The 16,741-nt window shown below is 41.3% G+C and overlaps 1 protein-coding gene across 1 annotated transcript in view; it reads right to left on the bottom strand.

Annotated features, from left to right (window-relative positions):
- Positions 1-462: 462 nt before the first annotated feature.
- LSP1 (lymphocyte-specific protein 1) overlaps positions 463-16,741 on the bottom strand; it is a 45,136-nt gene continuing 28,857 nt past the window's right edge. Inside the window, exons 9-13 of the mRNA XM_018562655.1 lie at positions 16,297-16,431; positions 15,504-15,602; positions 15,345-15,419; positions 11,576-11,660; positions 463-682 (exon numbers count right to left, since the gene is read on the bottom strand). Coding sequence (XP_018418157.1) covers positions 11,580-11,660; positions 15,345-15,419; positions 15,504-15,602; positions 16,297-16,431 — 390 coding nt within the window. The 3' untranslated portion in view covers positions 463-682; positions 11,576-11,579. The remainder of the gene's footprint in view (positions 683-11,575; positions 11,661-15,344; positions 15,420-15,503; positions 15,603-16,296; positions 16,432-16,741) is intronic.

Here is a 16,741-nt window from a genome sequence, read left to right as displayed (position 1 = left end):
ATAAAAAGTACATAAAAAGACAGTGCAGATGGGGAGTTTGCATGGCATATGAGATGATGTATCATTTCGACATTATCCTCACTGGGCCAGTGAGGGCACTATGTACTAAAATGTGCAGGCTTCACAACCCTGCTGCAGTTGTCATTGGTCCCGTTTGCCCCATCATGACATTTAATATGACAGTTTCCAACTGAGATTTGTTGCAATTTGTTTTATTCTTATGAAGCTGTATCTAATGGAAAACCCTGAAGCTGCATAGAAAGAGTTAGCAATGCTGCCATCAGAAGCTATTACATCCTATGGCGGTAGCCTGACATGGCGATCAGCAGCGGTGTTAGCGAATAGCCAGCATGCACTATGAACAGTTGTCATGCATCGATTTCTCAGCATTAATGCATAGCAGTCACAGGTTGCTTTTTTTTTTTTTTTTTTAGTTTTTTGTAGGATGAAATGCTCCAGGAATTTGGCATAACAAATATGTATAGTGTTAGTACAGCCATTATTCTGGTTGCATCACTTTAGTACATAGTTTTCAAAGATTATGGGAAAATAGGACAGGAAAGTTGAATTGATGGGGCTGAGGTAAGATAAGGCAACTTGGCATCACCATTTGTTACTGTAAGATTTCGGAATTGCATGGAAATTCTGAGCACATTCTCATGACAAAAAACACTTCAGGGTTCTGCAAGAAAAGAACAAAGGAGAAGAGATTACCGATACCTTACTGGCATATATATCCATTATTTTAAATGATACTTGTAATGGATGTAAAGTTTCTTTGGGGTGTATTTATAATACTTCCTGCAAAACGGTCATGTTTCATTCTGTGCAAATGGGGTTGAATGTAATGTAATACCAGGGAAAATACGCAGTATGGCCATTAAATGGAGCCGAGGAGCACAGGAAATATACTTTTCTATGCTCATCAGCTCCCTCTAGTGGCCATAATGTGGTATTTTGATATTACATTTAACCTGGAATGAAAATACACTAGTAACATTTTTATTATTCCCATTCACACCTTAGACTGTAACTGGATCTGCAACAGCCGATATCTTGCAGGATTGGGGACAGTTAAGTATAGGACCAGGCAGGGGTGGTGGCGGGTCCTACAGAATATGCACAAATGCTCCAGGAGGTGCAATTACACTTTAATGGCACCTTTGCTTTTAATTTTTGCATAGAGCAGGGAAGGGTTAGAACCCCAGTCATGGCCCACCTGCTTCACACCTGGCTGTTCTATTGCACTGACACACATGCATTATGTTGTGTGTTATGGTGCAGCCCATTCAAATGGTGACGCACCACAATGGACCTAAAATCAGACCTGCACAATTTGTAACCGAAGTGCACCATAATGCATGGTAGTGCGTGGCAAACATACACAGGTATGTTTGAGATGCATTGCTTTAGTGCGTTGGTGTGCCATTCGATACACAGCAATACCTGCCAAGTGGTGATCTGCATTCAGCAATATGCTTTATTGTTTTTTGGGTCCTTGCTGTGGAGATTCACCCTATTTGTCCACATGACCACTGTCACCATGCTGCCAGACTTGGCACAGCAAAATCCGTTCAGAAAGATTGACTTTTCTCCTGCAACTGTTTGGCCTGAGGGTGTCTGCAGAGAGTGCAGTGTGTCCATGGGCATACATTTCCTGATCTGATCTTGGATTGGGAAGTAATCAGCTCATGTCTACGGCTAGCTATATGTGCTAAGTCAGCACAGGATGGGATGGATTCCGATTGGTTTCAATGCTTTTTTTAAATTAGATGCTTTTCATTGAAGTTTTTCCAAATTCTACATTCTTTTCCCTATCCAAAAGGAGAAATTGCATACAATAATGCCAAGTGTTAATACCGTTTAACAAAATAATACATCAAATACCAAACTAAATAGAAAAAAAAAGAGTTAAAAGATAAAAAATACATTACACTCTGTGCTCTTCCCTGCTCAGCACACTGGTACCAAAAGGTACATTGCCACTAATCCTCATAGTATTATTTAGCCATCGTAGCCACAGACACAATCTAAAAAGATTGAATCCTCAATTGATATGTTTTTTAAATCTCATATAGAGTATTTATATATTTCTGGTTTCCATTCTTCCACGATAGGCGGGTATAATGATAATCATTTTTGAACTAATAGTTTACAGGCCAAAAACAGTGCTCGTGTTACTGTTAAAGATATATTCCCGTCCATACCTGAGGAATCATTACACCCCAAAATACTTGAGGGGTTCAAGCTCCAATGATATCCCATAGATGCTATTCAACATAGTAATTACACCTGACCAATATGGTTTAAGCTTCGAGCATCTCCGAAAGAGGTGAATCAAAGTCCCCTGTAAGCGATGACATTTTAGACAACTGGGGTTCGCCCTCAGACTCTGACTCAGTTTAAAAAGGAATAAAGGAATGATAAACTATGAATAATATACACTTGGGTCAGCTTATGTGATGGTGAAAGAGATGCACACTAGGGAATATTAAGTGCTTATTGCATTTATTAAAGTGTAGTTCCACTTTACAGCCAAATGTGAGAACCCCCCCAGGGCCGCATTTACTCTCTCTGCTGCCCAAAGCCAAGTTCCTCAATGTAAAAAACAAGCGGCGGCTTCCCCGCTCTACATTTAGTTCTGCTTGCCCAAAGCAGGGCTAAATATAGAAAACTACCCACCCGCCGCCCTGGAACTGCATGTCCCGGGTGTTGGGAGATAGGAAATCCACACCCCTGCTGCCCCAAGGCCAGGCCTTGGTTGACCTAGTGGGAAATCCAGCCCTGACCGCCCACCACCCGCCCACCACCATCACACACACACACTACTCTGAACAACTTTAGATGGAAAAACTGGAGACAGATTGAGTTCCCCTTATTAACATACAAGGCAGAACACAAGCCTTGAGATCTATAACCCTGCGTAAGGACAGACTGTGTTGAAATATAGTTTACAACCGATAATGAGATCTTCCAGCACAGTACAGACAAGGTTAATTATGGTATACAATAACTTCCCACCTCCTCAACATTACACCACTCCAACCTCACTCCCATGATGGACTACAATCCCACTACAAATTAGTAAACTAAACATGAGATTGTAGTCTATCGCGGGGCCGAGCTTGGAACGGTGGCTACTTTACAACACACACACAGGGACCATAGGGAACAAAAGTAGCCACCCTCCAGAAGGAAGGACAGTGTCAGCACCAATTCAGAGATGATTGGAGGATCTACAGCTAAGTGATAGACAAATAAGATACATTTTTGTTAATAGTTAGGGTACTTGAATGCATTTAAGATTTAACACCAAAGTATAGTGTCACTTAAAGTTATTGTATGCGAATACAAACATGCAACAAATATAAAGTAGGTGTTATCCCAATTTGGCTGAAGTGTAAATACACTTTAAGCATTAGCACTGTACTTTATACTAAATAAGTCCAATAGTAACCAATTGAAACTTATCTGATCTGAAAGCTGCAATTACAGAACTCACTGCTCTTTGGTGCTAAATGGGAGTAGAGCAGGAGGGAACTGAAGAGAAGGTTGTAGTATGTAAAGCTGGAGGGGGCTGGGATTAAAGTGAACCTGTTGCGTTGCCCTGCATGAACAAGCACAAGTTTGCTATAACTCTTACCAGTTAGTATTATTTGGATTGTGTAGATTAAAAACTGCGCTCATTTTCTTATCTACTTTTTACTTGAAAGACTTTTAGAACTAACAAAAAAGATAAACAAACTACTGTGAATATTTCAGTGGTGTGTGCAAGTGTATAGAAATTGGAATATCTTTCATTTACATATTGGCACCAAAATAGGTGCGGATATCTTTGCTGGAGGAGGAAAGAAGGTATTATGTCCCATCAAGCCCACAGTATTTCCTGGAAGAGAATACACATACTAATGCTGGGCACACCCCTTCCCACCATCGCAAGACTTTTGTCTTGCGATGGTTGCAAGGTACTTAAAAAAACGTACGATCTACCTATCTTGGACAGGCAGATCGTACTTGCGATGATCACAAGCCGCACCCCCCTGAGGGACGGGCTTCCGATGACCGCAATGCCGAACGGCAGTGTGCGCTTGCGCACACCGGCCCGTCCGGCTTTTATCTTACGAACATGCTACACACCCGCCGAATATCATACGATGCTCGGCGGGTTTTCGAACATGTTCGTAAGTTTAAAGTCGTGCGACCTTACAGTAGTAGAGGTCGCACGGCTTCCACACACCCCAAGATAATCGTACGATCGCGGGATTTCCCGCGATTATCGTAAGGTGTGTGGACACTCTAAGAATGCTGTAAAAAAAAAAAAAAATGAAGCAGTTCCATTGTATTTTGTGGGTAACCGTTGATGTTGTATGGGACGATCATTCCTGCACCAGGAGGTCTATACAGTTAGTCAAGGTTGAAAAGTTTCACATTATTATAATATTTATCTCTGCTGATATCTCAGGCTCGGCTTAATAGACACCAATGGGATATTTTCCAAAATACATGCCTAGAGGAAGACTTATTTAAAGGATCTGATTTCCAATAGCAAGAGATCCAATATCCCCAGTATGGCTCCCTTTAATGATGTATCCATGTTTGACTTTGTGCTTTTTCCATGTTGTCCAGCCAAAGGAGATCAGAATTCAGTAGGAGAAGTTATAAATAGTATGTACATATTCGTGGCACTGTGTGTACTTTATTTGGCTGTAAAATGTGTACAGTTTGGACAAAGTATTAGATACTGTTTGTGACTGTAAAATGTACACATATCATACAAAGTGTACACGAGTACGTACTATGTGTGTGTATGTGTGTGCGCGCGCTGTATATGGGGATATGTAGTGTGTGAACATAGAGCTGGGAAGATTAATAGAATTATCTATTTTTTAAACTTACATTGGGTTAACTTGGTTTCATGTAAATATCCAAGTGTCATATCCAGAGGGCCACTGGGGATGCTGAAATTCCTGTAGTAGTCTTTTCTACATATAGTTAGCACTGTCCTATTCTGGGTGCCGCTGGAGCGACTTGCTGTCTATGCGCTCGCTCCCATCTCATACATTCAGCAAATATCTTCAGGGTTATTCACAAAAGGGTGAAGAGTTTGGAGAAGGCAGGAGAAGTGAACAATCTAGGACAACATAGCGATTTTGAGAAAATTCTCCAATTCAGCTCACTTTCCAGTTCAGCTATGTTGTCCTAGATTGTTCACTTCTCCTGCCTTCTCCAAACTCTTCACCCTTAAGCAAATAACCCGGCTTGTTTTTCTTCAATGAATTCAAGGCAATCTCTGATTCGAAGAGGTGGTGATCGTGTCATCATCCACCCTTCTTCTCTGCCTCATTCAGTCTGAGTATGCCTTGTCCAATCAGAGAAATGCACTGCGCACTTCAAGTAGAACTAAAGCCAACACTTTTTTTTTTAGTTTTTGGTCAGAGTTAAGGTGCCCATACACCTTACGGATATCAACTGAATTTAGTTTGCGATTGCGTTTCCGTACGATATTCGTAAGGTTGATGGGCAGTGTACCACCGCAAATAGTGTACAATCATACGATGTTCCTCTTTCCAGCAGGTTAGAAAACTTCTTTTTTCGATTTTCGCAAGGTTGGTGGTGTTTCCGTACGTCAAAAATCCTACGATTAACACTTCCAATGCGCAAACGAAAATCCGTGCGGTTGATTAACAAAATTCATCCAGGTGATTTCTGCTAAAGACCCTAATTGAACTGTGGGATGGTCGGAGCAGGATGGGGCTGCCGTACGAAAATCATACGACGGTTCGATCATCGGACTAAACCTTTTTTATATCAAAGCCATATGTCCAGCCTGGATTATTAATGAAAAAAGCCTGAGACTTTAGTTTTGGCTGTGGGCTCTGACCCTTCTTATAACCCACCACCGATTAGATGGTTTGAAAGTTTCTTGCTTTATGAATTGCCATGGCTGTACCATTTACAAGGATGGGTAGAGTGCAGTGTGCCTTGTGTGTTACAGTGAATGAAGAGAAATCAGCCTTGTGCAGACTGAGCACTGATATAATGAATATTGTTTGTGAAGACATAAAAATGAACCTGTACAAACATTCACCATTTAAATAGTATTCGTTGACCAGTGCTGTAGACTTACTGTGCATTGGGCATGCAGGATCAAACAGCAGCCGGCTAGTATACTGGACAGAAATGATCACAGGTCACCTTAGACCACCACAGTATAAGAATACTTGGACAGCCAGAATTTGTCAAATAATCCATTTACCTTACATGTAACACCAGGGGAAATCCTTGGCTGGGCATTCAGGAAATCATCATGTAATGCTACCCTTTGACAAGAGACTAGTCAGAAGACTTAACTGCCAAATTGGTTTCTTGAAAGATTGCGTCAAGCATACAGGCTCCGATCAATGAAGTAGTATGGGCACTTGTGCACCAAAAAGGCACCTTTGGCGAACAGGGAATAATCAGTCTGCTGGATAAATCCACCCCAGTTCAAAAATGCTTCCACTGGGATTGGTCCAGTGGTGGCTGTAGAGTTTGTCTATAGCCACCACTGGCTGAAGACATAACTGTCAACAGATGTGATTATTTCCCCGAATCAAAACCATCTGGAATTGGTGACATCTAATTTTTAGGGTTAGCACCCAACATGCAGAAAAGCTTAATGTTTACGGTAAGGTTAAGATCAACAATTGCCACAATGAATAAGTGAAAAAGCCAGACAGGAAGTAGAGGGCTGGCTTTGAAGCTCCTGTTTGTTTATTTGACCAAACTTAAACTTTTGTAAACACACTTTTTTGTATCTCATTCTACCAGGAGTCAGAATGCTGCTGACAGTGACCCCCCTGGAGAATCCAGGACCTCCTACTCCTGTGCCACCTCCCACAGCTCCTAAACCCAACAAAGACAATGCACGCCTACAGCGCCTCCTGCGGAAAGCTGCGAAGAGAAGTGGAGCACAGCCCCTTCCAACACAATCCCCTAAGACCTTCCGTTCAACTCTTTCTCCAGTCACTGAAGGTGACATGGAAATCACTGAACCTGCTGCTGCACAGAAACACCTGCTTACCCCTATTACTCTACCTCCTCGTTTTCAGTTACGGGGAGTGATCCACCGAGTACCCTCTCCTTACCCGAAACAACGCAATTTTACCTTCACTGTGCCAGAGCAATACAGTCTGAACCAATATCTCAGCCCTAGTCCAATTCCTGACACACCTTCTCCACGACCTTTTGGATCTAGTACCAATGACAATCCTTTTCTATTCCCTTCAGGAGGTAGCACCTCTGACCATGCCTCACTAAGAGTGAATGCCAATGCCAGTCCACGACCTTGCACACCAAGACATGTTACTTTTAATCCAACACATACTACACAACCAGTAGTACCCCTCATCTCAGTTTCTGATATCCCCGATATTATTTCGCCTGAAACAGAACCAGGACTTAATTTCCCAAATAAAGAGGAAAACATAATAGAAATTCAGAGAAACCCAACTGTTCCAAATACAGAAAGTGGTCATTCCACACTCCAAAGTCTATTGTCTGATCAGCAGAGGCCCGCAAATATTTCCATAAGTTGTAGTGCAGTTCTTGTAAATAATAACCCAGCAACATTGCAAGCTACAGCATCGGAGACAACAAATAAAACAGAAATATTAGAATGTTCAAGGGCTGCAGAAATTTCATCCAACAAATCAACTCTTCCTTCAAAGCCTACTGATGTGAATCAGGCGACCACTCCAGCCCATACCACAGATAGAGGCCTTCAATTAGTTGCAGAAGTCAAATCCACAAGTCCTCCACTGGAAGTTAAAAGTGTGGCAAATCCTGTTAAAGCTAAACCAGCACTCCCAGAAACTGATGTAGATACTTCTGCAAAACTTCCCAACTTAGAGAAGGGGAACCTCCTAAAAACCCCTGAACGGCCAAAAGCACCTCGGAAAAAGTCAGGTGGTGGATGGGCAAGGCTCATGAAGCACCTTGTAGTTGACCCTGATGAGCCTGAATTTCCTGAACCACAAAAGACAGAAGGGAAAGATGAGAAAAAAGAAGCAACCAAACAAGATGATCCTGAGGCTACACAAAAAAGCAAAGGGCATCGGGCCAACAAGATGTGGGATGCACTACTGTATCACATGGCCACATCCAACAAGGTACAAGAGAAGCCTGCATCAGGATCAACACCTAATCCAGCATCAGCACCAGCTACCCCTCAGTTTCATTTTCTACGCTTTCGTTTACCACTCCTTCTACATCGGCCTCGATTTGATGCACGAAAACTGAAGGAGGCAGCAGCCCGACCACTGCGCAAAGTCACCGCTTTGCTCCACCGGCGAATCACAGACAAATCAAGTAGCACATTCAACAGAACGGCATCAGGCTGGAGCATTAAAGGAGAGGATGGCGAACAGGAAAAAATGGGAGAGGACGCAGCAGAAGTAAAAAATGAATGAAAACGTTATTATCCATCTATTAAGCCATTGATACACAATGTTCTGCAGACGTGTAGTGTTTCACTTGTTTACTCCCTTCACAACTTTTTATACCTTTAAACATATGTAATCATGTATTGATGTGCTGTGTCCAAGTATTAAAGGGTCACTGAACATAAATAACAAGTTGGTTTATGCAATAGAGTTCTTAAAATTAACACTCAAGAATAAACAAGCCAAACAACCAAATACCTACATGTGAGATAAATTTACCTGCTAAAGGATTTGCAGTTCTCTAAATCCAGTCCAAAGTCTGGTGGGTGATCTCACTTTTCTTTACTGTAGTTTAGAAAACACAGGTTGGTCACCTCCCTGCCCCCAGCTTATGACTGGACAGTGAAGGAGTGACAGCAGACTGCTGTGCTTACTCTGCTCTCTCCTCCCTACAGATTGTTCCTTGTTAGCACATGCTCAGTGCAGGAAACCTGACTGGCTGCCCCTCCCATTCCCAGTCAAAAGTGCAGGGCATTACAGGAAGTATAATTCAGGTACCTACTCTAGCTGTATGTAAGAATGCATTGCATTTATTTATCTTAATGAATACGTAACTGCATTAATAGGTGGTTGTATATTGATATAAAGCTGGTTGTATATTGCAAAGTGATATTCCCCAAGACCCATTTGTCTTCCTGTCCAGTTAAAAATGTCAACTGCCATTTTACATCTTTATTTTTTAAATGACAGCTAATGTAGGATAAGTGGCTGCACCAGAAAACTAAGTGACCATCAAATATCCTAATTCTAGTACAGTCTTTTTTTCTTTACACTTGTGCAACTTAGTAGGCGTTTGGTATTATTACTTGTTTGTTTTATGTCCTCAGGTCTATTCATTTACACAAAATCTGCAGACATTAAAATGATCTATCTGCTTTTTCTGTGCACTGCAGATTCTGCGGAGATGACAATGGACAAATACCAGATGATAATGAGAGTGGGAATTTAAAAGAATATTAGGAATGGAGACAGTTCAATAAGTAAGCAAAAAGCACAGGAGCATTGATGATCTGCTTTTTGTGCAAAAAATGTTACTACTTGAGTTAAAAGGGTACCAATCTCCTAGAAACAGCTGCCTTGCCGGCTGAAACATTAATGTCAATGTTTTTTTTAAAAAACTCAAGGTATCGGTGACATCAGTGAGACAGAGGCACAAAGTGTCTCAGGTCCCAGTGCACCTGTTGGCTCCAAAAGTAGGTGTTGCATCACAGTATCCTGTACCCAAGAGCCCAATTCACAGTGGTGGCCATTCAAGAGCGGCCTTTATTCTACTATAAATTATCATTGCATCACTTATTTGTGATGAAATGAAGAGCCTCATACAGGCCGAGTGTCATATGTGATGAATATGTGATGAATTTCTGCATACAATTTCTGCAAAAAGCAGGACTACAAGAGGTCATCTCAGGGGATATTTCACTCTCAGGATTTCACTTGGATTCAAGGTCTGTTAATATGGTAGTGATGGGTTAGAACTGTGCTGGGCTACCTAATAAGCATTAATTTGGAAATTACCCAACATACACTATGTTGTAGGGCAGCATGTTGGGTGAATAATGGATAGTTTAAGAGTATGACCAGCTTCAATGTAGATCTAATGCTCATGTGTACAATTAAGATAACTGACTGGATGCATTCAGAAGGGTAAGTCCACCAAAAAAAGATCTTTGAGAATTTGCTAGATGCTGGAGTTAAAACAGCTTTCCCTGTACCAACTCTAATCCAGAGATGTTCCCCACATTACTCCTTTCTGTCACAAGTTGTCCACAGTCTTCAGTGCTGAATGATGGTCATCTTCATTCAAACTGGAAGACTGAGGAGTGCATTGCGTCATGGGCCTATCCCTTAACTCACTACGGTGTCCTGCACTTACAGTGTACAGTTACAGGTCACTGCTGACGTCACATAATTGCTGCTCTTTGTTTAGGGCCACCTAGTACCTATAAGACTGAAGAGGAAGAGGACCTAGCATGTCATGTGACTAGCATAAAAGACATCTATAAAAAGTATACAATAGCCAAACAACATACATACAAAAAACATAAGAGGGGCCTCAAGGGAAGGGGGAGGCAACATGCTGGCAGGAAGGCTGATCCCAGAGTTGAGCTTTAAATCAACTGAGAATTTCTACTGGTAAGAGTTCTGCACTGCTGTTGCCTTACCCTAAAAAGGCAGAGTGGTGTGGGGGAGGAGAGCAATGTGAAGGGCCGGCGTCTCTGTCTCTCTCCTCCCACACCGCCTCCTGTGACATATTAGGAGAGCAGTGTGGGGGCGGAGACTGCTTTCAGCTGTCACAGAAGGCTGGGCTGGCAGTACAGGGGAGGAGTTGGCTGTCACAGGAGATTGAGCTCTCCTCCCCGCACCACTCGCTCAGCCTCCTGTGACAGCGAGTCAGGATGGAGAGCGGGTAGAAGCACTCTGTGATCGCTGAGTGTTTGTAAATTGAGGACATGGTATGTTTACTGTGTTCCCAATTATGAATGAATAGGAAGTGATCTACATCACTTCCTGTTCATTCATGATTGTGGACATGGTAAACATACTAGCACCACAAGTTATGAATGAACAGAATCACTCAGTATAGATGCTTCCTGTTCATTTATAACAGGGGATGCAGAAAAAGGGAAAAAAAATCAGGTGTCTGTTTAGACCCCTAATATTTCCCCGAAGCCTCCAACAGTAAAGAAAAAAATATATAAAACAAAAAACTTTTTTTGGGTTACTGCCCGACTTTTTTTAATTTCGGTTTTGAAACTTGCATTTCGGTGCACCTCTAGTTTTTAATGGATTGGTTCTGAATACATTGTCCAGTCCAACAAATGTTTGCTCCCATCATTTAAATGACATGAACACATTACTGCCAGATAACTCAAAGTATGCCTCCCATGGTGCTCAGATGGTAGATAGTTGAGATGTTGTGAAGAAACAGTTGGAATGATGAAGTTACCCTTGGTTTGTACGGACTGAAAGGGCAAATAATTAAATGTAACACAAGAGGAAACAAAAGAGAAAGTGAATGGTATAAACTGAATACATATATGAAGGAAGCACAGAATGACAAGAATGTAATGCCACTGGACATCTTTAATTACCCCATCAAGGCTCGTCCACTAAGATCTTCTCATATTTTCCATGTCCAACTGGAACAAACTTGTACTTTTTAGTGGAAGCCGCATTCTGCAGGAGAGAGAAAGAGTCAGTGGTCAATTTAGGAATAAGTGTTCTATGTTTTAGGAGTTAATATGAAGTCTTTTATGCAAGTCACAATTCCCGATTTGCCACTTAATTCAAGCCTGTAAGAGTACATTATGATTATCCTTGTAATAATTCATACATCTATAGCCTAGGACATGCATACATGTACTTAATAAAATTGTCAGCTGACAAATGCCTTTGTTTGTATTGAACGTTAGAATCTAAAGTCACTCTCAGCAGAATGGTAAGTTATAGGGCCCCTTCACACATCTGCGGTGAGCTGCAATGCATTGCTGCATTCACAATAATGTGCAGTATACCACACGATATTGTGTGTTGCGTTAAAGTAACCCTTTCAGCACAGGGCTACTTGTAGTACAAACCATACCAGCTAAAAGAAGAGGGAATATACTTACCTTTCCATCAGCCCATGTCTTGAAAAAATAAAAACAAAAAAATTACCACTTCACTGCTCCCCAGACTTCAGATGTGTGAAACCCTGCATGCGGCAGGAGAAACAGATATTCGACTGATCCGAACGGTTGAATACTTGTCAAGAGCAGCAAAATGGTGGCGTTTTCAGAAAGGGAAGTATTTTCCCTCTTTTCTTTTTTAGCAGGAATGCTTTTGGATACAAGTGACCTTGTTCTGACAGGTTACTTTAAGGCAGTTTAAGGGCTCAAGAACATGGGTGGCTGAACCCGTACAAAATGCAGTCATGTGCATTTCTCTCACCTGCGAGCCACAGGTGTTGCAGCCTCCATTAGAAGTCAGTGACTGTAGACTGGTACTTGCATATGTGTAGGGACCTGCATCCAGGGATGTGCATCGATATGGGTAGGTGGCTATATGCAAGTACCTGCACATATCCTCGTACAGCTATTGACATCTATGGTAGGCCATTGAGCAGGGAACATAAGAACAGTGCGCCTCCCTTGTTTAGATGTTTTTATTATTAAAAAAAGTTAAGCAACAGATGTACTCACAAACAAGTCATCAATAGAAAGCCTTCAATTAATCAATCTAGTCAGCATTGGCACAAGAATCAGGAGAAAATGGCTTAAACTCTGCAGCCTCGAGCAAAAAGGTCCTTCTGACTGCATTTCAGCCTGCGTTTATGCGTTTCTGGGGCCATGCGTAAACCCTGGCAGAAGTTCTCTCTGGGAACTATAGAACACATCCCAGGTTATGGAGAGAAGAGGAGAGAGGAATGTGTTCTATAGTCCCAAAACACTTCCAATGCGGATACTTCATACAGTGATGCGAATTAGCTTCGTCACCCTAAGACATAAAGTGTGTTATCATCAGGTTAAAGTAAAGGAAAAAAAAAATGTGAAAAAAATTAAAACTAATGCCGCCCCCAAAAGGATTGGTAAGCTGCAATATATTAGATTTATGTTCATAGGTTTAGATACACTTTAATGTACTTAAAATGAATGTGTTGTGGTCTAGTTTTTTTATTTGCTTTATTTTCTGGGTCAGGACTAAAAAATAAAAATGTAGATTGAAATATTTTCTTTTTTTTTTTAGATAAAAAATATGAATATTTTTCATTTTCATATGCATCCAGCAGGTGGCACTTTACACGTTTCCCAATTTTCTTTTTGACACTAGTTTAAAAAAAGCCCGCTGTTAGGGGGCTCAGTAACTCAAGGTGAACTTTACATACACAAAAGGAGTAGGATTAAGCCACCTCCTCCATAGTGTTGGAGGTTCCATTTTTTTGTGCTCTCTTTAGAAAAAAACCTATACTGTTGCGCCATACGTATTGTATTTATTTTTTTATATAAAAGATTGTATATCTATATTGTAAAATATATAAAAACATTAGTTTAACAATCTATAGCTATAAAAAAAATTAACTACAATTTTCCTTTCAAAGCAACAAAATATACATTCACAAATTTTTTTATAATGTCGTCCAAAAGTGGAAGCTTGTTTTAGAATCCACTGTGTAGGGAATTGTTGGGTCCACAAGTAAAAATGTTGCATCATTTTTCACAATTAAATGGATGCCCATTGAGCGCTAAGCTGACTTGGATGAATTACCATTTATTCTGGTAATGAAGAGGTGTAGTGATGATGTATATATGTGCACATTTTCATGACTCGCATTGCAGGCTTCCTTCAATTTTTTTAATGAAGGTTACATTAGGCCTGAAGCCTAAAAATTCAACATTTTCGCCACGTGGAACAGCTGCCCCCTCCCTGTCACCCACTGTAACATGATCAGTAAACACCAGCTCTGCCTTTATACACAATGCACTGTCTGGTTTAGGGCATATGCTGGCATATGTTGTTTTTTTTAAATACCTCTGCAAAGGTGGAGATTGGCTTTAAGGCCATCCTCTTAGGAAGACTGTTGAGGAAAGTAAAAACTATTCCTATACTTTCCATCAGTAATAGGTTTGCTGGTGGCTAATTGGCCGAACAGTCACTACAGCCAACAATTTTCCACCGACAAACATTGATTGAAGAATCAACTTGGTGCCGGTAGTGCCATGCACTTCTCGAGTTTTATCAGCAGGACTCAAATTTGAGCAGCCTATGGTCAGCTTTAGAATACTGTTGCACTTACTGTATGAAGGTGGTACACTTGAAGAGCACTTTAGGAACTATAATAAAGGCAGTGCAAGCTTACTGCAATATTACATCCGTGGTTAATACCAGCGCATGTTGGCAACACCCTTGTAGTATCTGTATACAACCTAAAAGGTGTCCTCCTATTTCAAGCAACATCCGAACAGGGTAAAAGCCAGTTACATAACTACAAATCACTGGACCCCATAGCAACATTTTGATGGGGCCTCCCAGTCGCCACTCTCCATTCCTCTCTGCGACCTCATTCTGTAGCCGTCATCAGTGAACTGACAGTTCTTTTAGTTCCTGTCATTGATCTAAGGAGCCCTTAGATCAGTGGCAGGTACAACAAACCCACCAATGTTCTCAGATGAGAAAGAGGGACACAATATGTAGGCAGAGGACACACCACCACAACGTACCCAGTTACACAGTACAGTTTCAAATAACCAATAAGGATATAATTGGTTAGATTGGCAAAAAGTGCCTTTTTAGACCCATGTTTCCATTCTACCGAGTTCATAATGCAACAAATATAATCATTTAGAGGTTGGATCAATGGATCTGTGTAAAATAACACTTTAGGTAGTTAAATAGTGCATTTTGTGTTATAGAGGTCAATACATCAGACCAAAAAGGGGACAACAGGGGGAGTTGGTTCCAAAGGAGGGACAGTCCCTTCAAATTAGGAACATGTGGGAGCATCAAAGCTGTCAACAGCATTTTTCTTTCACCCTGGATAGAATTAGGAAAACTCACTCTAAACTCAACCTGTGCTTTGGCCATGCAGTGCAAAGTAACAGGTTGGCTTTAAAGCTCGTTTCCCCAGTAGAGCACATACTCAGCTGTCTTTCGCTCCCCTGCTGCTTTGTTTAGCCACAGGGAGCAATGGAAATACCTAGGACTTTTGTGTATGGAGCAGTGTCGGCGCATGCGACAAAGGGCGTGAAAAATTCTGCTGGGGATAAGTGAATAAAATAAGGCTGTTGCTTTACATTGCATATGACAAGCTCAGGTTCACTTTAACAAGACTTCATCGGAAACAATAACTCAGGAAATGCTGTACATTGCACATTTTAATGTCACCTTATTCATTTGTCCTGACTTGGAGCCCTGTTCCCACAAGCTCTTCTTGCTCAGTACATCTCCTGGCTTCACTTCCTGCAAATGGAAATAAAAAAAACGTATGAGAGGGTCATTCATTTCACATGGCGAAGCATAGTTGCTGTGAGTACATTAACTTACTGCGAGTTTTAGAGGGGTTCCCTGGCCATCGGGTTCGGTTTTATCTTTACCCCACTGGTTGATCATGTCTGACACACCAATGTTGATGCCCTCTGTATCCTGTTAAACAATAAATACATTGTGCATGAAGCCAATACCACAGCAAATTAAATGAGCAACCCAAATGTTAAACTATTCATAATATGTACATGATAGAGAGATAGCAAAGGAGCCGTATTTCTTTATTTTGTAATAGGTTTGGCCAAAGAAAAAGCACAGTATTTAACAGATATATTGGGTGGTAGGCAGTGCACAAGAACATTGTTAGACGTATCCAAGGCAAGTACACATTGAACCATTCTTTGTCCTGTCTACACCATCTACCCTTCCTGTCTGCACCATCTCAGAACTCCATAACTGCATTTTTGTTCCAGATCAGTGACTCAGGAAGTACTGAAGCCTTTGGATCAGCATGAGCAGCCAGGCCAATATCATTTTAACAGGCCACTATCATTTAACAGGGGAAGTCAGCAATGGCAGCTCAGAATAGGTTATGTATAGGGCCTGTTCATTGTATTGTGTACATTCAGCATGCTGTATTTGCGCAATAAATGTGCACTGCATCAGACAGCCCATTTATTATCAATGGGCTGACAATGCATCGCAACACACGACTCTTAGCTTTGTGTGTTACTGTGCATTGTGTAAAAGGGGCTCACATGAAAACATACAGAAAACCATTTGAGGTATGAAATGCTTCAACTGTAAAAGAAGTTCATACATACAGTATGCCTACTGCACATAGATGTCATACCTTGCAAGAGGATGCTTTGGCAGCTGTAGTAACGTCTCCAATCTCCCATCGGTTTTTTATGTTTGATACAGGATCTGTAGGACTAAGCAGCTCTAAAGATGGCTGCCGAGCCAAGCGGCCTGGTTTAATGGACGTCTATGGGACAAGGAGAGAAAAACAATAAAACAATTAGCAAATATAACAATAGCTTCTGCAAAAATAGATAGTAAAACATGAAAAATTCTCAAGCATGCGGCAACCGTTGATGTAGGTGTGTATGCAAGTTCATATGTGTCAACTAATTTCCATATGTAGCCAAGGACCAAAAGACACCCCTTGTTGCAGTAACAGATGCTGAAAATGTGTGCAGAGTATATCCCATCATTGCACTGCTACAGTAAGGAAAGATTAGGTCAAAGTTGGGGGGGGGGGGGGGGGGGAGGGCTAACAAAATTGCTATGCAAAG

The sequence above is a fragment of the Nanorana parkeri genome, unplaced genomic scaffold (assembly GCF_000935625.1).
Source record: "Nanorana parkeri isolate BGI_ZX_2015 unplaced genomic scaffold, ASM93562v1 scaffold589, whole genome shotgun sequence".
NCBI classification, from domain to species: Eukaryota; Metazoa; Chordata; class Amphibia; order Anura; family Dicroglossidae; genus Nanorana; species Nanorana parkeri.
The sequence above is the reverse complement of the archived record's forward strand: the minus strand, read 5'-3'. Positions and strand labels throughout refer to the sequence as shown.